The sequence below is a fragment of the Sinocyclocheilus anshuiensis genome, unplaced genomic scaffold, assembly GCF_001515605.1.
Source record: "Sinocyclocheilus anshuiensis isolate Anshui unplaced genomic scaffold, SAMN03320099.WGS_v1.1 scaffold179, whole genome shotgun sequence".
NCBI lineage: Eukaryota > Metazoa > Chordata > Actinopteri > Cypriniformes > Cyprinidae > Sinocyclocheilus > Sinocyclocheilus anshuiensis.
The window spans coordinates 244,565-268,634 of NW_015549577.1; the positions used below are offsets into that span (position 1 = coordinate 244,565).

Here is a 24,070-nt window from a genome sequence, read left to right on the forward strand (position 1 = left end):
TTTGAAGCCCAAAGAGGGTGGAGCCGGCCGTAGCCATCTTGGCAGCACGTCACTCCCGGATAATCGAAAATAGGCAAAGCGGCAGGACGTGGGTGGAGCTGAGGTGCCTGGTTGCTGAAACCACACCCGCCTAGCTCGACATGATCAAGTTAGCTCAGGCTAAGAAGCTAATGCTATATGCTACTTTTTTATACAGTCTATGGTTTCAGCCTACAGCTAATCACAGTCTGTCGGATTCTGGAGTGTAGTCAAGTTTTAAATAAAATTATAAATAATAAATAAATTATTTTAAATAAATGAATAAATTAAATTATATTAGAATTTAATTCACCGGAAAAAATGGAGCCCAGACTTCTTGGACGGTCTGTTAGTACAATTAACTGCACAGCAAGCCATATTATTTGATAATTGTATGAAATAATCCCGAAAAAAGCACAAACACGGCAGAGATGCCAAGATCAGCGGCTGGAATTAGCTGAGGTGATGTGACTGCTAACAGACAGCAGACAAACGGCTAGTAGTGACAACCGCTGCAATCCACCTGTCACTCAAGTTGCCACGGTCTTAATTATGCAGAACTTTAAGGATTTATAGATTTTAAACGGATGAGTTATAAAAAAATTCACCCCCCTCACAGTTGTCATGAAAGGCAAAATTAGCTATATAGACCAAAACCACTTTTTGTACCAGGCTGTAAACATTTTTTTTTTCTGCTGTAAAGTTGGGCGTTTTAACATGGGGAGTCTATGGGACTGACTCCCTTTTGGAGCCAGCCTCTAGCGGCCAGTCGATGAATTGCAGTTTTAGTCACTTCCGTGTTGATTTCACAAGAGAGAGCGGGAGGTTGCCGCTTGGTTGTATATGATGCGTCTCCGCTGTTGGTTGTATTATTGGTGAAGTAAATCCACACTTTGCTGTGTAAACTTGGGGATTTTAACATGGGAGGTCTATGGGATTGACTCCCTTTTGGAGCCAGTCTCTAGTGGCCAGTCGATGAATTGCAGTTTAAGTCACTTCCGTGCTGATTCAAGAGAGAGACCGGAAGGTTGCCGCTTGGTAAAAACGTACTGTGGCAGTACTGTGGTACAGTGACGGTATCAGATGGTAATTCCATGTTACTAAAATTAATTATTATTGGAAATACCTTGGAGTACCATGTAATTACCATGGTATATTTTCTTGTAAATGATTTACGGAGTACAAAAAATTTGAAATGTCCTGTTGCAAATGAGTCTCTGTATGTAAACATGCATGCATGCATTTGTCAAAAAGGATTGCACATTTTCGCAAAAATGCTCATAATTACTATATTTTCTGAATACAGAGCAAAAGGTACCACCAAGCTTTGACTTGCCTCTTAAACCAGTGACTGTGACTGAGGGTGAGACACTTACCCTCAGCTGCCATGTACGTGGAACTCCTCCTCTCAAGATTCAGTGGATGAAGGACAGGCAGGAGCTTTCTTCGTCTGAAAATACTAAGATTACATTTGTTGATGGCACTGCCACATTGGAGATGATCCATGTATCTAAGGCAGATACTGGGGATTATCTCTGCAAAGCAACCAATGAGGCTGGTAGTGAATTCTGCAAGTCTAAAGTCACTATCAAAGGTATTTTATGTGTGTGTGTGTAAGGAACATAATGTTTTTAATGTCCTTGGTAATTCTTTCTTTTTTTTATTTGCTTCATCCTAACCTTGACATTCTGTTGGCTGTTTGCCAATATTAGAATCTTCTAATAATTATTATTCTTTCATTAATCTAATTCTGTCTTCTGTTTCTTTCTTGGCCTGACAGCAGATTACTTTTGTCAGGGCAAGTACTTGCTTGTCGTTTACAAACAGGTCTCAATGATTTGTTTTGGCCAAATCTGCTTCTTTGCAAATGTTTCTTTGCCATTCTTATTCCTGCAGCTGTGCTTATTGAAAAAGTGAAATGGGTAATGTGTTTTTGTTGTCTAAAATGTTTTAGGCCTGAATCTTGAATATGAAAGTGAAAATGTATGTATCTCACTTCAATATTCCATTAAAAGTTTCAGAGAAACCAGGAGCTCCTGCCCCAGCACAGGCAGCCCCTTCACCACCTGAAGCAGTTAAAAAGTTGGACAACCTCTTCTTCATTGAGGAGCCAAAGAGTGTCCATATCATTGAGAGTAAGTTATGCTCCATTTCATTTTTTAGGGGTGAATCAGTGTTGGGTGTAACACGTTTCTAAGTAATTATATTACTTAACCACTGAAAAAAGGAAAGGAAAGGATTACTGTTCATTTTTAGGTAATTTAATTACAGTTACTTATAAAGTATTTGCGTTACAGTTTTAAATCAATATTGAATTTGAAATCTAAATGTATCGTCTAAAGGTAAAACTGAATGCAGCGTCTTTAACCCTCTGCGCGCCAGAGCGTTCACTTGCAGTTTTTCCTGATAAGAGAGTAAAGGACCTAAAATACCCAGATACAGATAAGACTAAAATCAATCAAATCTATAAAGGTTCTACTTTTATTTGTGTACACTGACCATAACAACAAAACATTGTGCTTTTGTTAAATAAACAAAACAAACAGGGTGCGCTTTCTGCTGTTTTGGTCTCCGCGAACGTCTTTCTGAAACGCGCCACAAAAACGAACGGAAACTCTGCGAATACTTCACACACAGATGTGAGAAATATGTCTATAGAAAACTTGAAGTGTCTACTTTTAAATGAACCAATTCTAATCGAAAACGAATATTCTCTGATTATGTAATCCGTATGAAACTAAAGCGAGGTACAGTCTTTCCTGTCTCAGAGCTCATTATCTGCAAACACCCTCATCACCTAAATACAAAACCATAGATTAAAAAAAAAAAAGATTAATCTACTTTTCATTGTTTTTGGAAGAAGACTTGAGGAATAAGCCGGAATTTACTTCAGCGCGATCTGAGTGTGATCTGACGCGGCTTTATTCAGCGGAGGAGATCATTTCTGTAATTTATTCTTACTTACATTAGTTAACGTGTTATTTTTTTACATAAACTTGAACGCATTTTACTAGTTGGGCTTTTCCTAAACTGTCTTGCCAAAATGTGTGAAAGCGAGTAAAATATGCTGAAATATGATATGCGATTCATATATACAGGCAACTTGTAGGCTAACATATAGGCTAAATGTCGTATGAAATGAGGATGTAAATATAATATTGATGTTTATAGTGTGCAAAGCAATAAGAATTTAGTTTATAAAATATCAGAGTACAGACAAAGCATATGTGCATGAATGACCGTACAAAATCGTGTTTTTTTGTTAGGAGTGGACAAAATTAGTATTAGTGACTGCTAATGTTGTATACATGTACAGTATGTCAGTTTGTATGAAATATGGTACTAATTGCTTTGAAAAGATTAATTCTTACAGCTTGACACATGTAGGCCTACCCCTGGTTTCACAGACAAGGGTTAAGCCTAGTCTCAGACTAAAATACATTTCTGAGCTGTTTTAACTGAAAGAAGCTTGCACTGACATACCTTAAAATATGTCAGTTCAATTGTTTTACTGTATCTCAAGATGCACCAGTAATGTTTTCTTCTGGCACATTTATAAAAGTTACTTAAAACGTTTCTTTTCATAAGCTTTTTTGTTATTCAGATATTTTGCAGAGTAATTCTATTTGTTAACCAAAGAAGCTTACATTTAGTTGTTTTAAAGCTAAAAGGCAAAACTTTTCCATGTTTAACTCAAACTGAAAGAATTAAGTTTCATTTTTATGCATCAAGGTTTATAGGGATTTTATGATGTAATTAACGATTCGAATAATGAAGTTACTTATTGAGTAATTAAGTTACTTTTCAGACAGAGTAATTAGAAAAGTAATTTAAATACAACATTGATGATGTAATTAGTAATTAATTACGGTTACACTTTATTTTAAGGTGTCCTTGTTACAGTGTAATTATACATTTAAGTACTAAGTAATATTAATTAACTACATGTACTTACTATATGGTTAGGCTTAGGATTAGGGTTTGGTTTAGGGTTACTTGCGTGTAATTAGGCATAATTAATTGTTATTACAATAGTAAGTACATGTAATGTAAAAAAAGGACACCTTAAAATAAAAGGTGTTACCTTAATTACTTTTTAAAAGTAACTTACCCAACACTGGGGTGAACTGTATTAAAATGCAGAAGAAAGTTTTATTGATGCTATGTTTAATTTATGTTTTTGCAGAAGGTACAGCTACCTTCACTGCTAAAGTTGGTGGTGATCCCATTCCCAATGTGAAATGGATGAAGGGCAAATGGAGGCAAATGACTCATGGTGGTCGCGTCAGTATTGAACAAAAGGGCCAAGAGGCCAAGATGGAGATCAAAGAGGTGACCAAATCTGACTCTGGTCAGTACAGATGTGTTGCTTCAAACAAACATGGAGAAATTGAGTGCAGCCCCAACCTGAATGTTGATGAGAAGAAAGAGACCACTTTAGAAATGGTGAAACTGAAGAAGTGAGTGTCTGTCAAGTTGCAAACCATCCTCAAGGACCCCCCTTGACCAACATTAGTTACAGGCATTTTAATTTAAATTATTTGACTTAATGAATGTCTAAATATGATTATTTTTATTGTTATAAATGATAGATTGTAATTGTAATAAATAACTAATGGGTCTGATTGTTATTGCTCCATTTGTGCATATTTAAAAAAAAATGTTAATGAATTTATGTCATTATGCCAATTATGCCACACTATGTAAAACACTGATTGAGATGATAGCTATACAAGATTGCTTAAATTGTGTGCAATATTTTTTTTTAACAGAACTCCATCTAAGCAGAAAAGCCCTAAAGAGGAAAAGGATATTGACATTGTTGAGTTGCTTAGAAATGTTGATCCCAAGGAGTATGAGAAATATGCTCGCATGTATGGCATCACAGACTTCCGGGGTCTCCTTCAGGCTATTGAGTTTCTGAAGAAGGAAAAAGAACACGAAAGTGGAAGACCGGTAAGATTGATTCAGATAACAGTACAACAGCATCATATAGTTCCCTTTAGAAGATAAGACCAAGCACACATTTAGTGATGTGTTTTTATGAAATTTTGTGTTGATTGAAATTAGCAAAGTGCACTGTAACCTTAAAGCAGCACTATGTAACTTTTGGCGCTCTAGCGGTTAATAAACAGAACTGCACACATCCCGTGGAAGAACATTCCAACTGGAGCTACTTCTCTTAAGTTTATGTCTATGGCGATTCACGCAGGTATGTGTTACTCCGCAGCGGTGACAACCCGACCAGGCTACAATAGTCCAATATAAGTACTTATTATAAGTGTACCGTAGTGATTCGGAATAAGACAAAAACGCGGTTTGGAAGATGAATTCATGATGTACTCGCTCATTATATACATTTAGCAAATTTTGAACACAGAAAAAGTTACATAGTGCTTCTTTAAGCTTTTAATAAACACTACTTTGACACATGATAATATTCCTCTTAATTGATAACGTTCAAAGTTTTACTTAAATTTGCCAAATTTGCCAAGTGGCAAAAATCTAACAAAAAATGTGGTCAAGGAAGGTTCTAGTGACATTTACCTTTCAGGAACTCACCTTTCAAGCCAGGAATGAGAGTAAATTATATAAATTGTTTAATTGCTTGGATTTATTACATTTCAGGAAGTGGAAAGTGGTGCAAGAGAGTCTGAGGAGGATTTGGCTAAACTTGTTGCCGATTTGCAAAAGAGGATGGAACAAACTGAGGTTTGAAATCTAATTTTGTTATTTGTATTACATAAACTCTTGCAGACAGCAAAAATCAAAACTTTATTTTTTATTTATTTAGGAAAATAAGACTTAAATCAGCCAGTGCTTTATAAACACTGTAAAAATACATGTAAAAACACGAATGTCATTGTATTGTATAACAAAGCATCAAACCAAGTGGCATATGTTTTAAAGAATTATAGCACAAGCATACGTAGTGATAAGTGCATTTAGACACTTTCTGGTTGTCATGCTTTAGTGAAAGATGTCTATAATGTTACAAACTACACCTGTGGTTTATTTGCTAGGACACATATTAGTTTTGTGTAAGTTAGGCTGCCTGCAAGTGCACCTGGGAAGCCCGTACCTCAGAGTTGGGCATTTGTTATTATGAAAAGTTGGACAAATACAGAAGTATCTTACTAGGTATAATGTTACACAATATTTACAGTATGTTTTATACTGTAAATATTATGTAATGTTATACCCAGTTCTGAAAAGAAAATCTTATAATTATCATTTATTTCTGCATGGTATCTTCAAAACATTACATAAAGCAACAGTCACAGTCAAAGGAGTGTGATTGAAGCTCTTTCATACGTAGTGCCATATTATTATTATTAAAAAAGAGTGTAAGAAATGTAAAATAGCTATGCAGAATCATTACCATTCACAACGAGGCCCCTTACAATGTCACAAGTCGGCAACTCGGGTATTATCTAGAATTCAGTTTGCTAAATGCAAAAATCTACTTTTTTCAACTTTGGTTAATGTCTAGATATTATGCAAATACTTTTTATAACCACTGTATGTCATTTACAGTGTGTTCTTTTGTTTTCTATGCAGCCTGTCACTGTGGTACGTGACATCACGGACCAGACAACTACTGTTAAGAAGGAAGCTGTGTTTGAATGTGAAATCAAGATCAACTACCCCGAAATCACACTGTCCTGGTACAAAGGAACCCAAAAACTTGACAGTAGTGACAAGTATGACATCAAAATTGTGGGTGATCGTCACATCTTAAAGATCAAGGATTGCCAGATGAGAGATGAGGGCAATTATCGTATTGTGTGTGGCCCACATATCTCCAGTGCCAAACTGACAGTGCTGGGTGTGTAGCAACATCATTTGATCACTTGAAGCCCTAAACTATATCCTATACTCTAAGTTTTTACAATATTGACCCTTATTCTTTCTGCAGATGCTGAAGTGGAACAGCGTATGCAGGATGTGGCTGGTAAGGAAGGCCAAACTTGTGCATTGACTTGCCAGTTCTCTGTACCTAATGTAAAAACCCAGTGGTTTAAAAATGGGAAGCTTTTAGAACCTCACAGCAGATACACATTTGCTGTGGCAAATTACACTCAGAAGCTCTCAATCAAAGATGTTAGACCTGAAGACCAAGGAGAATATACCTGCAAATACAAAAATCTTGAAACGACTGCAAATCTTTGGATCGAAGGTTTGTATAGATTCACTGAACTGTCAGACTTACGTTTACTGTAAATGATACCATCTACTAACCTCTTTTTTCATCATCTGTGACTACTTCTTCTTCACTTCTTATGGAAAAACTCTTCTTATTTTAAATGCCAGGGAAATTTTGCCTTCACATTTTCCTGGCTTTCTTAATAGCAAATCTTAATGGACTATATTAGGCAGAAAAAAAGGTTCCGGCATTAGATTCTAGTCCTAATCATCCACCTTGCGTTATCTTTTTCTAGCCAAGCAAATACATTTCACCAAACGCATCCAGAACATTGTGGTGCGAGAACATCAGTCAGCCACTTTTGAGTGTGAGGTGTCTTTCGACAATGCTATTGTAACATGGTATAAGGACACTTGGGAGCTTAAAGAGAGTCCCAAATATACCTTCCGAAGTGAAGGGCGACGCCACTTCATGATCATCCGCAATGTTACCTCTGCCGATGAAGGTTTGTGGAGTTCCAATGCGGGACCATTTTTCGTTTTAATAATATTAAATAAAAAGGCCCATTTAACCAAATGAATAATCCTTTAGGCGTGTACTCGGTCATTGTCAGATTGGAGCCCAGGGGTGAGGCTAAAAGTACAGCTGAGCTTTACCTGTCAGGCAAAGGTCGGTACAGCTGTCGAGCTCCAGCATTTACTTAACTAACATTCTCTAAAATATGAAGGCTCCTTACAGTTATTTTTTCTTTTTTCTCAGAAATTGATATAGAAAGGGTACCTTATGGTAAGTATGTGACATTTTTTTTTAACCTTTATAACACCTTTAGTGCATATTGACAGATTATTTCACACAGTTCATTAATTTATATAAGTAAGCTTAAAAATGTTAAATTACACTTACACAGACATCCCAGATACATCAATACAAGTGCCTGAAGCAGCTGCATTAACCATTGAAGGTGAGATTGAGAAATCTATGTAAAATGACTTCTGAAAATACATAAATCTCTATCCTCAAAATCAGTGATAGTTACTCATAAACGTATTATTTTTGATAAGCTGAATCTTCCATGGGATATTACCATTACGAAGAAAAAATGGAAACACAAGGTAAACTGCATAATTATGAGAATAATAAAACTGACATTTTCACCTCATCATTTTCATATAGTATCATTCACTAAAACTGACAAATATCACTTCACTATGAAAATCATTTAACTTCATCTGTTTTAACCATCAATCTGTTCAACAACACCAAAATAAATTTAAAAGAATAACACAGTTTTTTTAACAGTTTTGTTTTGTCTGTTTCCCAACATCTTGCGTGAAATAACCAAATAACGTCAATATTTAAAGTATTCGTCTTTGGACACATGTAACAACTTTTTACCCTTTACCAGAGTATGTGAGCTGGACAGCGGAGAGTGTTGTAGAGGAAATATCAGTAACAGGTATTACTGAGAGCTTTTGAGTCTACAAATATCATTTCTAACCCTCTTTCCATTTTTGTTTGCCCGCATAATGTATTTATATGTCTTGTATGTATTTGTGTTATTCATATTAATGTCTGTATCTCCCCTTGTTTTCACCCTGTCCTCACAATGTACTAGTAATGTACTGTATGTGTTGTTATGTGTTGTCATACATTTACCAGTCTGACTTTGTTTATATGTGTAGCTTTACCAACGTAAATATTTCTGAACAGATTTATGTTTTTTTTGTGTTTTCGTATGTTTCTCCAAAGCCAGTTGTTATTGTAATTATGGTGGTTATTCTAAGGACTTTCTTTGTTTCATCAGCCCCAAGGGTGCCAGTCGAAGAGGCTGTCAGTAGAAAAACCCTGGGAATGAGAGAGGTGGCTCCAACAACAGGTACTGAAAGAGAAAGAGCTTGCTGCTTTGCTACTTGTTGGCAAACATGCTTACATCATCCTCATGTCTGTCATTTTTATGTGTCTTATTGTAAAATTGTGTGTTTACTTTCACCTTAGTTGTGCCGTGTCATGTGTTATCAGTGTTGTGTGCTGTTAATGTTTGTGATATTTGCTTCTGTGGCAGCTGCAAATTAATGAACAATTTTGGTATAATAATAAGTTTTAAAATGAAATGTTGCACACAAATTTACATTTTACATTTCTGCTTTTTGAATTTTCTTAACTTCAGTAATGCTTTGATGCTATTCTGTATTGTGTGGATGTATCAGTTCGTCTATGTGTAAATGTCAGTGATATCTCCGTAATTCTTGTCCTGATGCTTATGCATGGTTGCTTTCAAAGCTGAAGCTACTAGTTTGATATTATAGAGTTAATTGTTCTTAATATTCTCAAAGAATTCGAGGAACCTGAGCCATCTAAACCAGTGGAGCTAGTCCCTGAAGTACCTGTGAAAGGTATGCAGATGTCTGTCCAATGTGCTCCCGTGCTGTGTCCATAAGTTGCTGTTTTAATCAATTTTTGTGTGTCTCTAGAGCTCTTTATAAACATTCTTTCTATTCTATCTGTGATGTTAATATTCTGTTGTAGTGTTATTTTTTTGTCTAATTGGATATTCTTACAGCATTTGTAATTCATTTTTACCCAAAAGCCAAAAAGCCTGTGGAAGAAATAGTTACTGCAGTTATATTGCCAGAGCCAATTGAACCCCCCACAGCAAAAGGTATGGAAAGAACACGTCATTATTTGCTGTTCTGTCCTGTTCTATGTGCATATACACCTTTTAAGCGAATCAAGTCCATTTTAAGTCATTTGTAAATGTAAATGTTTGTTTATATGTTATTGCAACAACTTTTTTGTGAACATATTGATTTTTTTTTGTCTTTTTGACTTTTAGATGTGACCCTCTTAATTCTGTTAATTGATGTTAAGTCTACGTGTTCTTATTGCATGCAACAGCAATTGTCAAATCTTGTGTCTGTTCTTTTTTATTTGTCTTGTTTTTCTCTGTTTGAGGTATGAGTTGAATTGTACCGCACTGTTATTTTCATTCATGCCTTAACTCTTCTGAAACTCTACAAATGTACTAATACCAAAAACATGTTATATGAAGAAGTGCCACAGCCAGCAGCACCTGTAGCTCCTGTGCCTTCTGCACCTGAGCCTGAAGAGCCTAAAGCTGCACCAGTAGCTGAGCCCAAACCAGAACCAAAGCCTAAGCCTGAGCCTACACCTGTGAAAAAACCTGAGCCACCCCCAGCCAAAGGTACTGTTAATTGCTTATACTTCATGTTGTGTAGGATTGTCTATGAGCTTTTCATATAACGTCTGTTGTTGCAATTGTCCAGCTTCCATCAGGAAGTGCACTGAATGTGACACTGTGTGTGTTATTTAATGTGTGCTTATGAAAATTAAACTGTAAACAATACAATGCATGTTCTTTGAAGTTCTTGTGGAGGAAAAGCCAAAACCAACAATTCAAGAACCACCAAAGAAAGTGCCAGCTAAACCCCATGAAGCCATAGCAGTTCCAGTGGAAGAACCGCCAAAGAAAGGTATAGACACTTTGATTCTGTTGTATGTGTGTTTCTTTATTAAGTAGCCACATTCTTATAAGGAACACATGACTTACAGTGGCTTTTGTTTATGTCAGTGTCTTTGTCCTGCAATATTGATTTTTTTTTTGTTGTATGTTGCATTGCTTACACGTTATTTTGTGTGGGTTTCTTGTCTACAAGTTTTCATATACCTGTATTTGTTGTGCGATTGTCCATCTTCCATTAAGAAGTGTGTTATATGTGATACTGTGTGTTCTTTCAGTTGTGCCTATGAAAATGAATCTTTAAACCATACGATGCATGTTCTTTAAAGTTCTTGTGGAGGAAAAGAAGCCAGAACCACCAAAGAAATTGCCAGCTAAACCTGATGAAGCCATTTCAGTTCCGGTGGAAGAACCTCCAAAGAAAGGTATAGACTCACCTTTTGATGTAGGGCTATTTTCTGTTGTATGTGTGTTTCTTTTTTAACTAGCCACACTCGTATTAGGAACACATGACTTAGAGTGGCTTTTATGTTAATGTCTTTGTCCTGCAATATTACTGTTTTTTTTGTACTCTCATTCTATTTATTATGTACTGTTCATTGTTTATGCTTTATTTGTGTGGGTTTCTTTTCTACAAGCTTTTTATATACCTGTCTTTGTTGTTTGTCCAGCTTCCATTAGGTAGCATGTTATATGTGACACTGTGCGTTCTTTGTTGTGTGTTGTGAAAATGAATCTTTAAACCATACAATGCATGCCCTTTAAAGTTCTTGTGGAGGAAAAGAAGCCAGAACCACCAAAGAAATCGCCAGCTAAACCTGATGAAGCCATTGCAGTTCCGGTGGAAGAACCTCCAAAGAAAGGTATAGACTCACATTTTGTATGTAAGGCTATTTTCTGTTGTATGTGTGTTTCTTTTTTAACTAGCCACACTCTTATTAGGAACACATGACGTGGCTTTTATGTCAATGTCTTTGTCCTGCAGTATTACTGTTGTACTCTTATTGTTATGTACTGTTAATTGCTTATGCTTTATATTGTGTGGGTTTCTTGTCTACAAGTTTTCATATACCTGTCTTTGTTGTCCAGCTTCCATTAAGAAGAGTGTTATATGTGATACTGTGTGTTCTTTCATGTGTGGCTATGGAAATGAACCTTTAAACCATACGATGCATGTTCTTTAAAGTTCTTGTGGAGGAAAAGAAACCAAAACCACCAATTCAAGAACCACCAAAGAAAATGCCAGCTAAACCTGATGAAGCAATTAAAGTTCCAGAGGCAGAACCTCCAAAGAAAGGTATAGACTCACTTTTTGTATGTAGGGCTACTTTCTGTTATATGTTTGTTTCTTCGTTAACTTGCCAAACTCTTCTGAGGAACACACGACCTTACTGTGGCTTTTGTTTATGTCATTTTGTTTGTCCTGCAATATTATTGGGTTTCAGTGTATGTTTATTATTGGGTATTGTTCATTGCTTATGTTTTATGTCATGTGGTTTTCTTGTTTAAGGGCTTTTCATATACCCATCTTTATTGTTGCAATTGTCTAGCTTCCATTAGGAAGCGTATTGTATGTGACACTGTGTGTTTTTGATGTGTGCTTATGAAAATGAATCTTTAAACAATACAATGCGTGTCCTTTAAAGTTCTTGTGGAGGAAAAGAAACCAAAACCACCAATTCAAGAACCACCAAAGAAAGTCCCATCTAAACCTGAGCAAGTGATTACAGTGGAAGAACCTCCAAAGAAAGGTATAGACATATACTAGGTTTTGTATGTAAGGCTGTTTTCTGTTGTATGTTTGTTTCTTTATTAACTAGCCACACTCTTATGAGGAACACGCGACTTACAGTGGGTTTTGTTTATGTTATTGTCTTTGTCCTGCATTATTATTGGGATTGGGTGTATTCTTATTGGTAGCTTCTACCATATCTTTTACATCCTATGTCTTGGTTTCTTATGTATCTTAAGTCTTATATATTTAAATTATATTTCACTCCTCTTCTCTCACTCTTAAAACAGTGCGATTTGAAGCATTGTTCTTAACTTTAATATTCTTTCTAAGTGCAAGAACCTTCCAAGAAGCCAGAGGCCCCTCCGTTTTTGCCTACACAGAGAGAAGACTTGATTGAGGAAATAGGTTATAAGAAACCAGATGCTGCTGTTCACAAATTAGAAGATAAAGAGAGCAAGGTGCCTCAGAAGCAAGAGACTGTTGCTGGTATCAAAAAGGAAGAAATTACAGACAAACTACCTACAAAAGAGACTGTTCCTATCCCTAAAAAGCAGGAAAAGCAAGAGGTACCCCTTCCTTCTAAAAAGGATGAGGCAATTGAACCTAAAAAGAAAGTGGTTCCTCTTCCTCCTAAAAAGGATGAAATTGTACCTCAAATGAAAGAGGTTCCTCTTCCTGCTAAACAAGTTGAGGAAATATTACCTAAAAAGAAAGATGTTCCTCCTTCTCCTAAAAAGGATGAAGTTGTACCTCAAAAGAAAGAGGTTCCTTTTCCTGCTAAACAGGATGAGGAAATATTATCTAAAAAGAAAGAGGTTCCTCTTCCCCCTAAAAAGGATGAGGCAATTGAACCGAAAAAGAAAGTGGTTCCTCTTCCTCCTAAAAAGGATGAGGCAATTGAACCTAAAAAGAAAGTGGTTCCTCTTCCTCCTAAAAAGGATGAAATTGTACCTCAAATGAAAGAGGTTCCTCTTCCTCCTAAAAAGGATGAAATTGTACCGCAAAAGACAGAGATTCCTAAAAAAGATGTGCCTCAAACTGTACCTCAAAAGAAAGAGGTACTTCCCACACAAATTTCAGAGAAGAAAGAAGAAAAAGACATTTTCTTCATGAAAGAAATTACACATCTACAGAAGGAAGTAATAGCTCCTGCACAAATTGTAGAGATGAAAGAAGAAATAGAAGAAATTTTCTTCAGAGAAGAAATTGCACAGAGGGAAGTATCCCTTAAATCAAAACTGGAAGAGAAAGAAGATATTTTACCTAAAAAGAAGGAAGTAGTTGCTCTCACTAAAAAAGAAGAGGTTGTAATGACTCAAAAGAAAGAAGTTCCTCTTCCTGCTAAAAAGGATGAAGAAATTGTACCCCAAAAGAAAGAGGTGACCCCTACAAAAGGTACAATGTTCTAGGACAACATCTGATTGTCCGTTCTTCTAATTCTTTACCTTCCTGTCTTAGAAATGACTTTCTTTGAACTTCTTTACTATTTTATTGAACAAATTTCTTTGTCTGTGTAGTCCCATATATGTTTGTCACTTGTCTCTTGTCCTTCTCTAGTTTGTTCTTATTCTTCTTCATTAACCTCTTACACTCGCTAGAGTGATCTCTTGATCTTATAGATGTGAATCTTACATATTTCATACTCTCTCAAGTTACTTTGGATTCAACAAAATCTACAACAGAAGAGCTACAAAGAAAGCCGGATACAATTCTTTTTCTACCAAAGAAATATGAGAAGACCGAAGGTACATAAATCAAACACAAATCTTTTTTTCTATTGAACATAATTTTGTCTTCATATTCTGTTACAATCCCATGAAGTATAATAAGTCCAGCAATACTTAATGTCTTTCAAGTGGGTGAAACCAAATCCCAAAAGGTCCAAACTGCTCAAACACAACAAATCACGTAGGGATAAGAGAAATCACACCCTGTTAAAAGTACAGTTTATGAAATCGCTGTGGGAGAATTTGTGTAAATTTCTTTAAAATATAATTGTTCTTAAATTAATCTTTCTTATAAAGAACTCAGAGTTGTTTCAAAGCCTGAGACAGTATTAATTTCTCCATATTCACCACTTACTTAAATTATTTCTCAGAAGAAATACACATGCAATTCAGACTGTTTAGTGTTAAGTGTACTCCTTTGGTATATTTAGATTTATGATTAGTCTATCTTACAAAAGAATTGTCTTTCTATTATCTATCAATCTCTTGGTTCAACTGTTGGGTACAAATTCTTCTTCACATTCAAAATCTTCAAGAATCCACTTCTGTCCTGAGGAAGGATGAAGTCACACCATCAGACAGTCAGAAAATTGCAATGAAGTCTCTTCTGATGGAAGAAACTTCAAAAGAGGACGACTCTCATCGAAAAGCTGTATCACAAACAGAAATACTGTATGACAGAAAACATGGCAAAGAAATTGATGATTTACAAATTTCAAAACTGGGGGGGGATTCTTCAAAAGAAAGTATATTGACTTCAGAAGAATTTAGGATGAGTGAAACATGTTCTGGTGATGAACCATCTAGACCACTTGTAATGACAGGTAAGATAAAAATAATATGCAGTGCTTAAATTATGATTTTAAAATTGTGACTATATGATCACTGAGAGTTTTAGAGGATTTGTACCTTTTGTAGTCTCTGTAATCAGATAACTGCAATTTCAAAATCATGAAACAAAAAGAGTTGTTTCAAAGACTGAGACAGTATTAATTCTTCCACATTCTACTTTTACAGAAGCTATTTTTAAACAACATTCTTTTGAAGTGCAAGAACCTTCCAAGAAGCCAGATGTTGTTCTGTCATTGGCTACAGAGAAAGGAGATTTAATTGAGGACATAGGTCATAAGAAACTAGTTGTTGTAGATGGTAAATTAGAAGGTAGAGAAGGCAAAATACCTCAAGAGAGAGAGACAGATGCTGGTCCCAAAAAAGAGGAAACATCAGACAGAATTCCTAAAAAAGTGACTATTGCCACCCCTAAAAAGAAGGATGAAATTGTACTTCAAATAGAAATGTTTGCTGTCTCTGCTAAACAGGATGAGGTTCCTCTTCCTCCCAGGACAGATGAAGAATTAGTGGTCCAAAAGAAAGAGGTTCATCTTCCCCATAAAAAGGAAGAGAAAAGTGCACTTCAAACGATAGAGGTTCCTCTTCTTGCTAAACAGGACGAGGAAATGTTACCTAAAAAGAAAGATTTTCCTCACAGAAAAGATGAGGAGATTGTATTTGAAAAGAAAGAGATTCTTCTTCCTCCCAGAGAGGTTGAGGAAATATTGTCTAAACATAAAGAGATTTCTGTTCCCCATAAAAAAGAAGAGGAAATTGCACTCAAAAAGAAAGAGGTTCCTCTTCATTCTAAACAGGATGAGGAAATTGTATTTAAAAAGAAAGAGGTGGTTCTTCCTCCCAGAATGGACAAGGGAATACTGCCTGAAAAGAAAGAAGTTGTTCTTTCTCCTAGAAAAGATGATGATATTGTATCTAAAAAGAAAGAGGTTCTTCTTCCTCATAGAAAGGATGAAGAAATTGCTCCTGAAAAGAAAGAGGTTATTTGTCCTCCCAGAATGAATGAGGAAATAATGTCCAAAGAGAAAGAGATTCCTCTTCCCTCTAAAATAGAAGAGGAAATTGTGTCTAAAAACAAAGTAGTTTGTCTTCTTCCCAGAAAAGATGAGGAAATTGTTGAGGGTTACCTCCCTTCTAAAAAAGATGAGGAATTTGTACTTAAAAAGAAAGAGGTTCCTCTTCTTCCTAAAAAGGATGAGGAAATTTTACTTCAAAAGAAAGAGGTTCCTTTACATTGTAAGGATGAGAAAATTTTAACTCAAAAGAAAGAGGTTCCTCTTCCTCCTAAAAAGTATGAGGAAACCATAACTCAAAATGAAGACATAGCTCCCTCACCCACAGCACAAGTAGTGGTTCCACTGAGAAGGAAGCAGGCTGTCAGTGCTCCTCAAACAGAAGAAACTATGCCTCAGAGGAAAGAGATAGCCCACACACAAATTTCAATGGAGAATGAAGAAAGTTCACTTAAAAGAAAAGAAGCTACTCCTCGTCTTGATAGGGCAGAAATTCCACACAAGACGGAAGTGTCCTACTTAATTAAACTGGAAGAGAAGGAAGATAATATGCCAAAACAGGAGGTTGTTACAATTCCTAAAACAGAGGAACTTGTGCACCAAAAGAAAAAGGTCATTTCCGAGCATAAACCACAGGGGAAAGATGATGCTCAGCCTAAAAAGAAGGAAATTGTTGCTGTCACTAAAAAAGCAGATGCTATAGTACCTCAAAAGAAAGAGGTTATTCTTCCATCTAAAAAGCTTGAAGAAATTGTTCCTCAAAAGAAAGAGGTGACCCCTACAAAAGGTATAATGATGTCAGACAACATCTGGTTGTCTATTTCTCTTATTCTAAAACTTGGTTTCTTAGAAATGATTTTCTTTGAGCATCAAATCTTTCAATCTTAGAGTGTTTATATGTGGTTTTGTGTATCAGTCTTCTTGCAATTACATCAAGTTGGATACTGCCAGAGGAGAATACTTTAATACCAAAAAAATAAAAAAAAATCAGGACAAATTTTTTTTCTGACTAACCTCTTCTTTGTCCTGTCTTGAAGTCATAATGTTACGACCCCTGATCATTTTCTCTGTTTTGTGTTAGAAACATTTTATATTATGTTTGTGGAGTCTAATGGTAAAATTACAAAAATTGTGTTTGAGGTTATAATGTACAATTTTATTTGTGATGTAAAGTAGCAGAGCTAGAGAAGAAACCATCTCCAGAGAAGACACCTGTTTCTGTGAAAGAAGTCACAGCCCCAAAAGGTAGAGAGTACTGTGGGGATTCTTCAACAAACTCTTTTGTCATACTAAATTTTATGTTTCAGTTTGTCATATTATGGTGGTCTCTTTTTGTTGTTAGTCCTGCTTTTGTCAAGTCAAATCTTTAATGTATATCTTGTTTTATTTCATATCTTGTTGTCAAAGGTTTATTATTTGTTCATATCTTCTGTCATAATAACACCTTAAAATGTTTAAATGTTACAGTTGAAAAGAAACATTCTCCAGAACCTGAAAGAAAGAAAGAACCTTTGCTAGAGACTGTTTCCCCAACAGGTACTTTTTTTGTTTGTGATATGTTTTGTCTAATAACAATACTTGTTTCTTTAGCACATCCTTACATCAATAGAGCCTTAACACACTGTACATTTGCTGTCATGTGTTTATGTTGTTCTGTATCATTTGTGTGTTGTGTGTCATTGTAACAAAATACTTTGCCAGAGACTGTTTCCCCAACAGGTACTTTTTTTGTTTGTGATATGTTTTGTCTAATAATAACAATACTTGTTTCTTTAGCACATCCTTACATCAATAGAGCCTTAACACACTGTACATTTGCTGTCATGTGTTTATGTTGTTCTGTATCATTTGTGTGTTGTGTGTCATTGTAACAAAATAGTCTTAATGATTAAAGGTTCATGCTTAGTGAACCACTCTTATTTAGAAAAGTAACTTTATTAGTAGTATTGTCACAATGTTGTGTTAAGCCTCTTAGAGGTGCAGAAAACATGTTCTGTCAAGTTCTGTCATTTCCACAGCAAATATCTTCCAAACATATTTTCTTCCAATAATTCCTTAAAATATAATGTGTATCATTTCATATATTGTTTGTCATGCATGTAATATCTGTGTATCTGTTTCTTAACCTCGATAGAGGTTTAAAAGGTTTTATTCTTTCATTACATTGTTATCTTCAATATCTTTCAACTTGAATTGATGTCAAACAACACACTCTATTTTAAGTTAAAGAGGTCGATAAGAAAGCTGAAGATAAACTCATCTCTAAGCCCAAGGAAGAGAAGATAATTCCAACAAAAGGTATTATGGTAACCACAAGTCTGCATCCGTGTACTGTGCTGAAAAGGAATGTCTAGTTTTGAAATCTCATCACATCTTTGAAATTCCTTTTTGAAGTACCTACACCTAAAGAACCAGAGAAGCTAAAGCCTGCTCCAAAGGAAGAACCGGTACCAATTGTCCAAACCGTGGAAGGTACTGAAACTGAAACTCTTCTTCATACTCCCACTGTTTATAAAATATCTTTGGGTAATTATCTTTATTGAAAAAAATGTTGTTAATAACAGGTAGGTCATAATTTCTTAATGTGTTTTCTTAATCTTTTTCCTAAACTTTTTCTTAACTTTAGTAAGATGTGTGGTAATGTCTGTCATGTTGTCTTGTATGTGCTTCTGATATGTGTAAGCTATTAAGTGATCCTCGCAGCATCCCCCATTTCACTTAATGAAAAGACGTGTCTTATTTATCTTTCAGCAGTTTAACTCACAGACAGTTACTCAAAAAAGACAATAAAATATGTATACCAAAACAGATTCACATTACAAAAAAAAACATGCCCCCAAAGCTTTTTCTGCACATTTCCAATATTTCATTTCGACACATTTCTTTGCACTACATAACAAACTTGTTATTGTGAATTATTTTAACTTTTTGTGACAACTTTTCTAAATCAGATGGTGAAAAGGAACCAGTTTCTGCACCTGCTCCAGGAAAGAAAGGTAAAAAAAAAAAAGAGATTCTTAAAACTTAAAATCTTTTCTCACAGATTGCAGAGCCATTTCAGATTATATGTTCTCTTCAGTTGTGTTATATGATATTTTTTGGAATTTTGTTATGTGTATTGAAATATATTAAATGTTGTTAGTACCATCTTGTTAGTTTGTCTGTTATTGATTGTGTCCTTTAGTCTTTTGTTATGTTTTGTCTTGAAATAGTTTGTTGGCAATGTCAGTGTGTTAAATGTGCTGTGTTTATGGTTGTTTTTTATGTATCGTTCGCTTTATAATGGCATACATTTCCAAATCTAAAGGAAAAGTTCTTAAAGTGAAGCAAGAAGAGGGACGATTTGAAATTCCCACCTTAAAGAAACCTACAAGAGTTTCTAAAGATAAAGACAAAGATCAGGAAATGGTAAAACTGAAGAAAGTGCTCAAACCACAAGAGGAGGAATATAAAGAGAGTCCCAAAGTGTATGCTGAGGCGCATACTGAAGTTATGATAACTGAAAGTTATGAGGCAGAAATGCATTTTGAGACTTATGAAGTGACTAAGAGAGTTGAGAAAATCCAACCTGAGGTAGACAAAAAGATGCCTGATGAACCTGAGCAAGCACCACCTCAAATAAAACCAGAAACCGAATTAGAAGAAAAAGCGAAAAAGACACCAATTGGAAAGGTTCCAAAAAAAGATACACCAGAGGAGCCTGGCTTAGCTCTGAAAAAGGTTAAAAAGTTACCAGTAGAAACAAAAGAACAAGAATCTGTCAAATTAAAGCCATTTGAGAAAACTGTAAAACCGCCAAGTGAAACCGAAAAAGACACCAAAAAAGAAGAAAAAGGAAGAGAACCTATAACTTTTGACAGAAGTAGGGAACCAGTTACTTTTCAGAAAGGAGACCGACCTGAAAAGGATGAGAAGCCAAAAGAACCCGATATCCTCACGAAAAAAGAAGTGCCCTCCGTTCCTGACAAAAAGGTGCCTGATGAAGTTGCTGTTAAACCTGTAACCAGACCTCCCAAAGAGGAAGCACCTACAGAGCCTGAAGAGAAATTATTTAAAGGTAAAGGTAAAATTCCATCTAAAGATCAGGAGCCTGATGTGGTTCAACTAAAATCAATTCCGAAGAAACCTTCAGCTGGATCACCAAAAGAAAAGGAGGTTCCAGAGCCAAAAGAACGAAAACCAATTGAGTTGTCACCACTTACTAGGCCACCAAAAGATGAAGTTAAAACAGAACCAAGTATTCCACCAAAAAGAGTTGACAGTCAAGAAACTCCAGATAAAGGTAAAGAGGTTGAGAAGATACCAACTATTGTACCAGTAGAAGACAAAAAGGCACCGCTTAAAAAGGTTACGCCGGTAAAGAAGGAGCTTACACCAAAGGAGGCTGAGAAGAAGCCAATAGTCACCAAAAAGGGTATTTTACCCAAAGAGGCTGAGAAGAAAGAAGATATAATTCTAAAACCAGCTGAGCGTGCAAAGAGTGCAGTAGAGCCTGAAAAGATTCCTTCGCCTAAGGTTGAGAAACCAAAACCAACTGAACCAGTCTCAGTGGAGAGGAAGCCTAGTGAGGATTTAGCAAAGAAGCCAAAGAAAGTTTCACCCAAAGACTCGATTGAAGCTGTTATTTTGAAGAAAGTACCTCAGAAGGTTTCACCTAAGGAGGACAAATCTGAAGAAACTCCTCAGATCCCTGAAAAAGAGGAGATTCCAGTCAAAAAGGAACTGTCTCCTGGAGCTGTAGAGTTAAGAAAAGTGTCAACTCAGTTTGAAGAAGAACTGTTTGAAGAAGAGGTTGAGGTTGAATTTGAAGCGGAATATGAAGATGAAGAAGAAGCATGGGGATGGGAGGTTGCTTCTCGAGAGAGTTATGGCTCAGAAGGCTCTGAAGAAAGGTATTTGGAGGAAGGGGCGCTTGAGACTCCTGGGATGCCAGGGGGTAGACGAGGTGAGAGGGTGGCTGTGAACTACACCAAAGAATGCCTCAGTTTCCGTGCTATGGAATCCATCTCCCTGTTGTTATTTATTTTCACCCCAGATAATTTCCATGTCTACATCCATGTCCATCCACATAAACTGCTAAATCTTGTCTGCCTCCTTCTTCATCTTCTTCAATCTTCATTGTGGCATGTGTGTTGTATTTTAATGTCTTTTCATATTGTTTGTTGTTTATCTGTGTGTCTTCACTGATCTACGGAATATAACCACTGGTGGAAAGAATGGTCATTGCGTTGGGATTGTAATTTGTCATCTAACTTCTCATTAATTGGCAGCATGATTCTGTCATCTTCATGACTCTTCATTCCCATGTTTAATATTTACCTTTTGTCTCTAAGTGTTTTTTTCAGTACTGGACATTTTAATTTAACTTAAAATATATTTTCCATTTCCGTGAATTGGAAATAATTGATTTTTGTTTGTTCAGAGGGAAAGCCTAAAGAGGAAGCTGGAAGAGGCAGAGGCTTAAGACGTAAGTTTATTTATTAAATAATTTTGATGATTTTTTTTTCCCTCAGCCATTTTAAGCATTGCTTTATACATTAGTCATGACAGCTCAACAACAGATATATGTATATCAGTATGTAATGTGCTTACTATTTGCAGAAGTAGTAGTTCCATTTAAACCTCTTTTTGCATTACAGCAAGACAAACTCCATCTCCTGGTGATGCTGGAAGGGGTAGAGGGCTGAAGCCTGGTGTTGGTGGTGATAAGCCTCCAGGAGAATCACCATTTGGTGCCCAGCTCAAAGCCGTCCCCTTGAAGTTTGTGAAGGAGCTCAAAGATATTGTGTTGCAGGAGGCTGAGTCCATTGGCTCCTCTGCTGTATTTGAGTGCCAGATCTCTCCATCTACTGCTATCACCACCTGGATGAAAGATGGAAGCAATCTAAGGGAGAGTCCAAAGCACAAATTCACATCTGATGGCAAAGACCGCAAACTGGCCATCATTGATGTACAGCTTTCAGACACTGGGGAGTACACATGTGTTGCAAAGCTTGGCAACAAGGAGAAGACCTCAACAGCTAAACTTATTGTTGAAGGTAGTGCATTGATTATGAGTAAAAACTGTGAATATACAAGCTTAGTCTTATACGAATATATATTCAAAAAATACTACCCAATGAATTGAGATGTTCTTCTGTTTGTTTTTTCATTTTCATAGAGTTACCAGTGAAGTTCACAAAGAATCTGGAGGAGGAAATGTCTGTGATTAAGGGACAGCCAATGTACTTAACCTGCGAGTTGAGCAAAGACAGGGATGTTGTCTGGAAGAAGGACGGAAAAGAGCTCAAGCAAATTGCTGGCAAAATTCAAATCAGTGTTATTGGATTGCAGCGCTCTGTGACAATCCAAGACACAAATGACGATGATGCCGGTGTTTACACTTGCGAGTGCGAGGACATCAAGACACAAGCCAATGTCAAAGTCATTGGTATGCATATGGAAAACTTTATGGTTATTTATGTTAGTTCTTTACCAAAACATAACTAAACTAAATATCTACCTTCGCAGAAATAATCAGAGATTGGTTAACAAAACCTTTGAGGGACCAGCATGTGAAACCAAAGGCTACTGCCACATTCAAGTGCGAACTGTACAAGGATACTCCTAACTGGAAGTGGTTCAAGGGAGATGAAGAAATTCCCACTGACCCTACAAATAAGACTGAGCTGAAAAAGGATGGAAAAGATATCACGCTTACAATCAAGAATGCGCAACCTGGTGATGTTGGAGAATATGCCATAGAAGTTGAGGGCCGCAGATATGCAGCAAAACTCACTCTTGGAGGTGTGTTAGGCAGCCTTAGCATTTATTACCTTACTGCAAAAGGTTGTTTTTGTATTTCCCTAAATACTCTTTTTGTCTTTCATAAATATAGAGCGTGAAGCTGAGATCTTGAAGCCTCTTGCTAGTGTGGAGGTGGTTGAGAAAGAGGAGGCCAGCTTTGATACTGAAATTTCAGAAGATGATGTGCCTGGAGAATGGAAACTTAGAGGGCAGGTTCTGACAAGATCACCGGTAAGATTGTATATAGTTGAAAAAATGCATTATTTTATATAGGCTATTTTACATAATTTTTTATTTTTTTTTTATTCCCAGACGTGTGATATCAGAGCTGAAGGAAATAAGAGATCCCTTACATTGAAAAATGTTCAACTTGACCAGGCTGGAGAAGTCTCTTACCAAGCTTTGAATGCTATCACTACTGCAATGTTAACGGTCAAAGGTATGTCGTTGATGAGCAAAAAATGCATGCTGAAACAAGAAATGCAGTATTTATAAGCTAAATAGGGTGAAAAATAACTTGTGATAACTTGTGTTATTCACACCCATAGAGATTGAAATGGACTTCACAGTCCCATTGAAGGATGTTACTGTGCATGAAAAGAAACAGGCAAAGTTTGAATGCACGATCACAAAAGATGTGCCTAAAGTCATGTGGTTGAGAGGATCTGATATTATAACACCAGACCAAAAATATGATATCATTGATGATGGAAAGAAACACATGTTGGTCATAAACCACTGTGAATTTGAGGATGAGGGAGAATATACTATTGAGGCGTTGGGTAAAACATCAACAGCCAAACTGACAGTTGAGGGTAAGTTTTCAAGCCATGTTTCAGTCGTCATGGGGTCCTTTGAAAAATGTGTTTTGTTCACAAAATCACCAAGCTAAAATGATTTTGCAATGGACTAACACATTATAGGTTTGCGGCTGAAATTCATCTCACCGATATCGGATCAAACTGTTAAGGAAGGTAAAACAGCTCGGTTTGAGCTTGAACTGTCCCATGACAATGTACCAGTGACATGGTACAAAAATGAAACAAAACTGCATCCGAGCAGAACTGTACTTACGCATGTTGATGGAAAGAAACATATATTAGAAATCAAGAATGCCACTCTAGATGATACTTGCCAAATAAAAGCAGAGGCTAAAGGATTATCAACAACAGCAAACCTGACGGTGCTAGGTAACTTATTATTATTATTATTATTATTATTATTATTATTTTGATGATAATGATGGTGGTAGTGGTGGTGGTAAGATAAGTGGTCCTGAAATCTGTAATCTAGTGAACGTTTGTTGGTATACAAGCT

The 24,070-nt window shown here is 36.2% G+C and overlaps 1 protein-coding gene across 1 annotated transcript in view; it reads left to right on the forward strand.

Moving 5' to 3' along the window:
• The window catches only part of ttn.2 (titin, tandem duplicate 2), a 170,151-nt gene that overhangs the window by 54,767 nt on the left and 91,314 nt on the right, over nucleotides 1–24,070 (forward strand). The window contains exons 71-109 of the mRNA XM_016445616.1: nucleotides 1,325–1,612; nucleotides 2,034–2,153; nucleotides 4,205–4,478; nucleotides 4,791–4,974; nucleotides 5,647–5,730; nucleotides 6,580–6,847; nucleotides 6,938–7,198; nucleotides 7,461–7,670; nucleotides 7,757–7,834; nucleotides 7,925–7,951; nucleotides 8,073–8,126; nucleotides 8,227–8,277; nucleotides 8,571–8,621; nucleotides 8,970–9,041; nucleotides 9,499–9,558; nucleotides 9,753–9,824; nucleotides 10,215–10,367; nucleotides 10,549–10,656; nucleotides 10,973–11,068; nucleotides 11,411–11,506; nucleotides 11,830–11,940; nucleotides 12,290–12,394; nucleotides 12,709–13,773; nucleotides 14,031–14,123; nucleotides 14,642–14,929; nucleotides 17,144–17,212; nucleotides 17,435–17,503; nucleotides 18,191–18,265; nucleotides 18,362–18,439; nucleotides 18,919–18,963; nucleotides 19,275–20,912; nucleotides 21,390–21,434; nucleotides 21,607–22,005; nucleotides 22,128–22,397; nucleotides 22,478–22,753; nucleotides 22,845–22,984; nucleotides 23,066–23,192; nucleotides 23,302–23,568; nucleotides 23,677–23,943. Coding sequence (XP_016301102.1) covers nucleotides 1,325–1,612; nucleotides 2,034–2,153; nucleotides 4,205–4,478; nucleotides 4,791–4,974; nucleotides 5,647–5,730; nucleotides 6,580–6,847; nucleotides 6,938–7,198; nucleotides 7,461–7,670; nucleotides 7,757–7,834; nucleotides 7,925–7,951; nucleotides 8,073–8,126; nucleotides 8,227–8,277; nucleotides 8,571–8,621; nucleotides 8,970–9,041; nucleotides 9,499–9,558; nucleotides 9,753–9,824; nucleotides 10,215–10,367; nucleotides 10,549–10,656; nucleotides 10,973–11,068; nucleotides 11,411–11,506; nucleotides 11,830–11,940; nucleotides 12,290–12,394; nucleotides 12,709–13,773; nucleotides 14,031–14,123; nucleotides 14,642–14,929; nucleotides 17,144–17,212; nucleotides 17,435–17,503; nucleotides 18,191–18,265; nucleotides 18,362–18,439; nucleotides 18,919–18,963; nucleotides 19,275–20,912; nucleotides 21,390–21,434; nucleotides 21,607–22,005; nucleotides 22,128–22,397; nucleotides 22,478–22,753; nucleotides 22,845–22,984; nucleotides 23,066–23,192; nucleotides 23,302–23,568; nucleotides 23,677–23,943 — 8,034 coding nt within the window. The remainder of the gene's footprint in view (nucleotides 1–1,324; nucleotides 1,613–2,033; nucleotides 2,154–4,204; nucleotides 4,479–4,790; nucleotides 4,975–5,646; nucleotides 5,731–6,579; nucleotides 6,848–6,937; nucleotides 7,199–7,460; nucleotides 7,671–7,756; nucleotides 7,835–7,924; nucleotides 7,952–8,072; nucleotides 8,127–8,226; nucleotides 8,278–8,570; nucleotides 8,622–8,969; nucleotides 9,042–9,498; nucleotides 9,559–9,752; nucleotides 9,825–10,214; nucleotides 10,368–10,548; nucleotides 10,657–10,972; nucleotides 11,069–11,410; nucleotides 11,507–11,829; nucleotides 11,941–12,289; nucleotides 12,395–12,708; nucleotides 13,774–14,030; nucleotides 14,124–14,641; nucleotides 14,930–17,143; nucleotides 17,213–17,434; nucleotides 17,504–18,190; nucleotides 18,266–18,361; nucleotides 18,440–18,918; nucleotides 18,964–19,274; nucleotides 20,913–21,389; nucleotides 21,435–21,606; nucleotides 22,006–22,127; nucleotides 22,398–22,477; nucleotides 22,754–22,844; nucleotides 22,985–23,065; nucleotides 23,193–23,301; nucleotides 23,569–23,676; nucleotides 23,944–24,070) is intronic.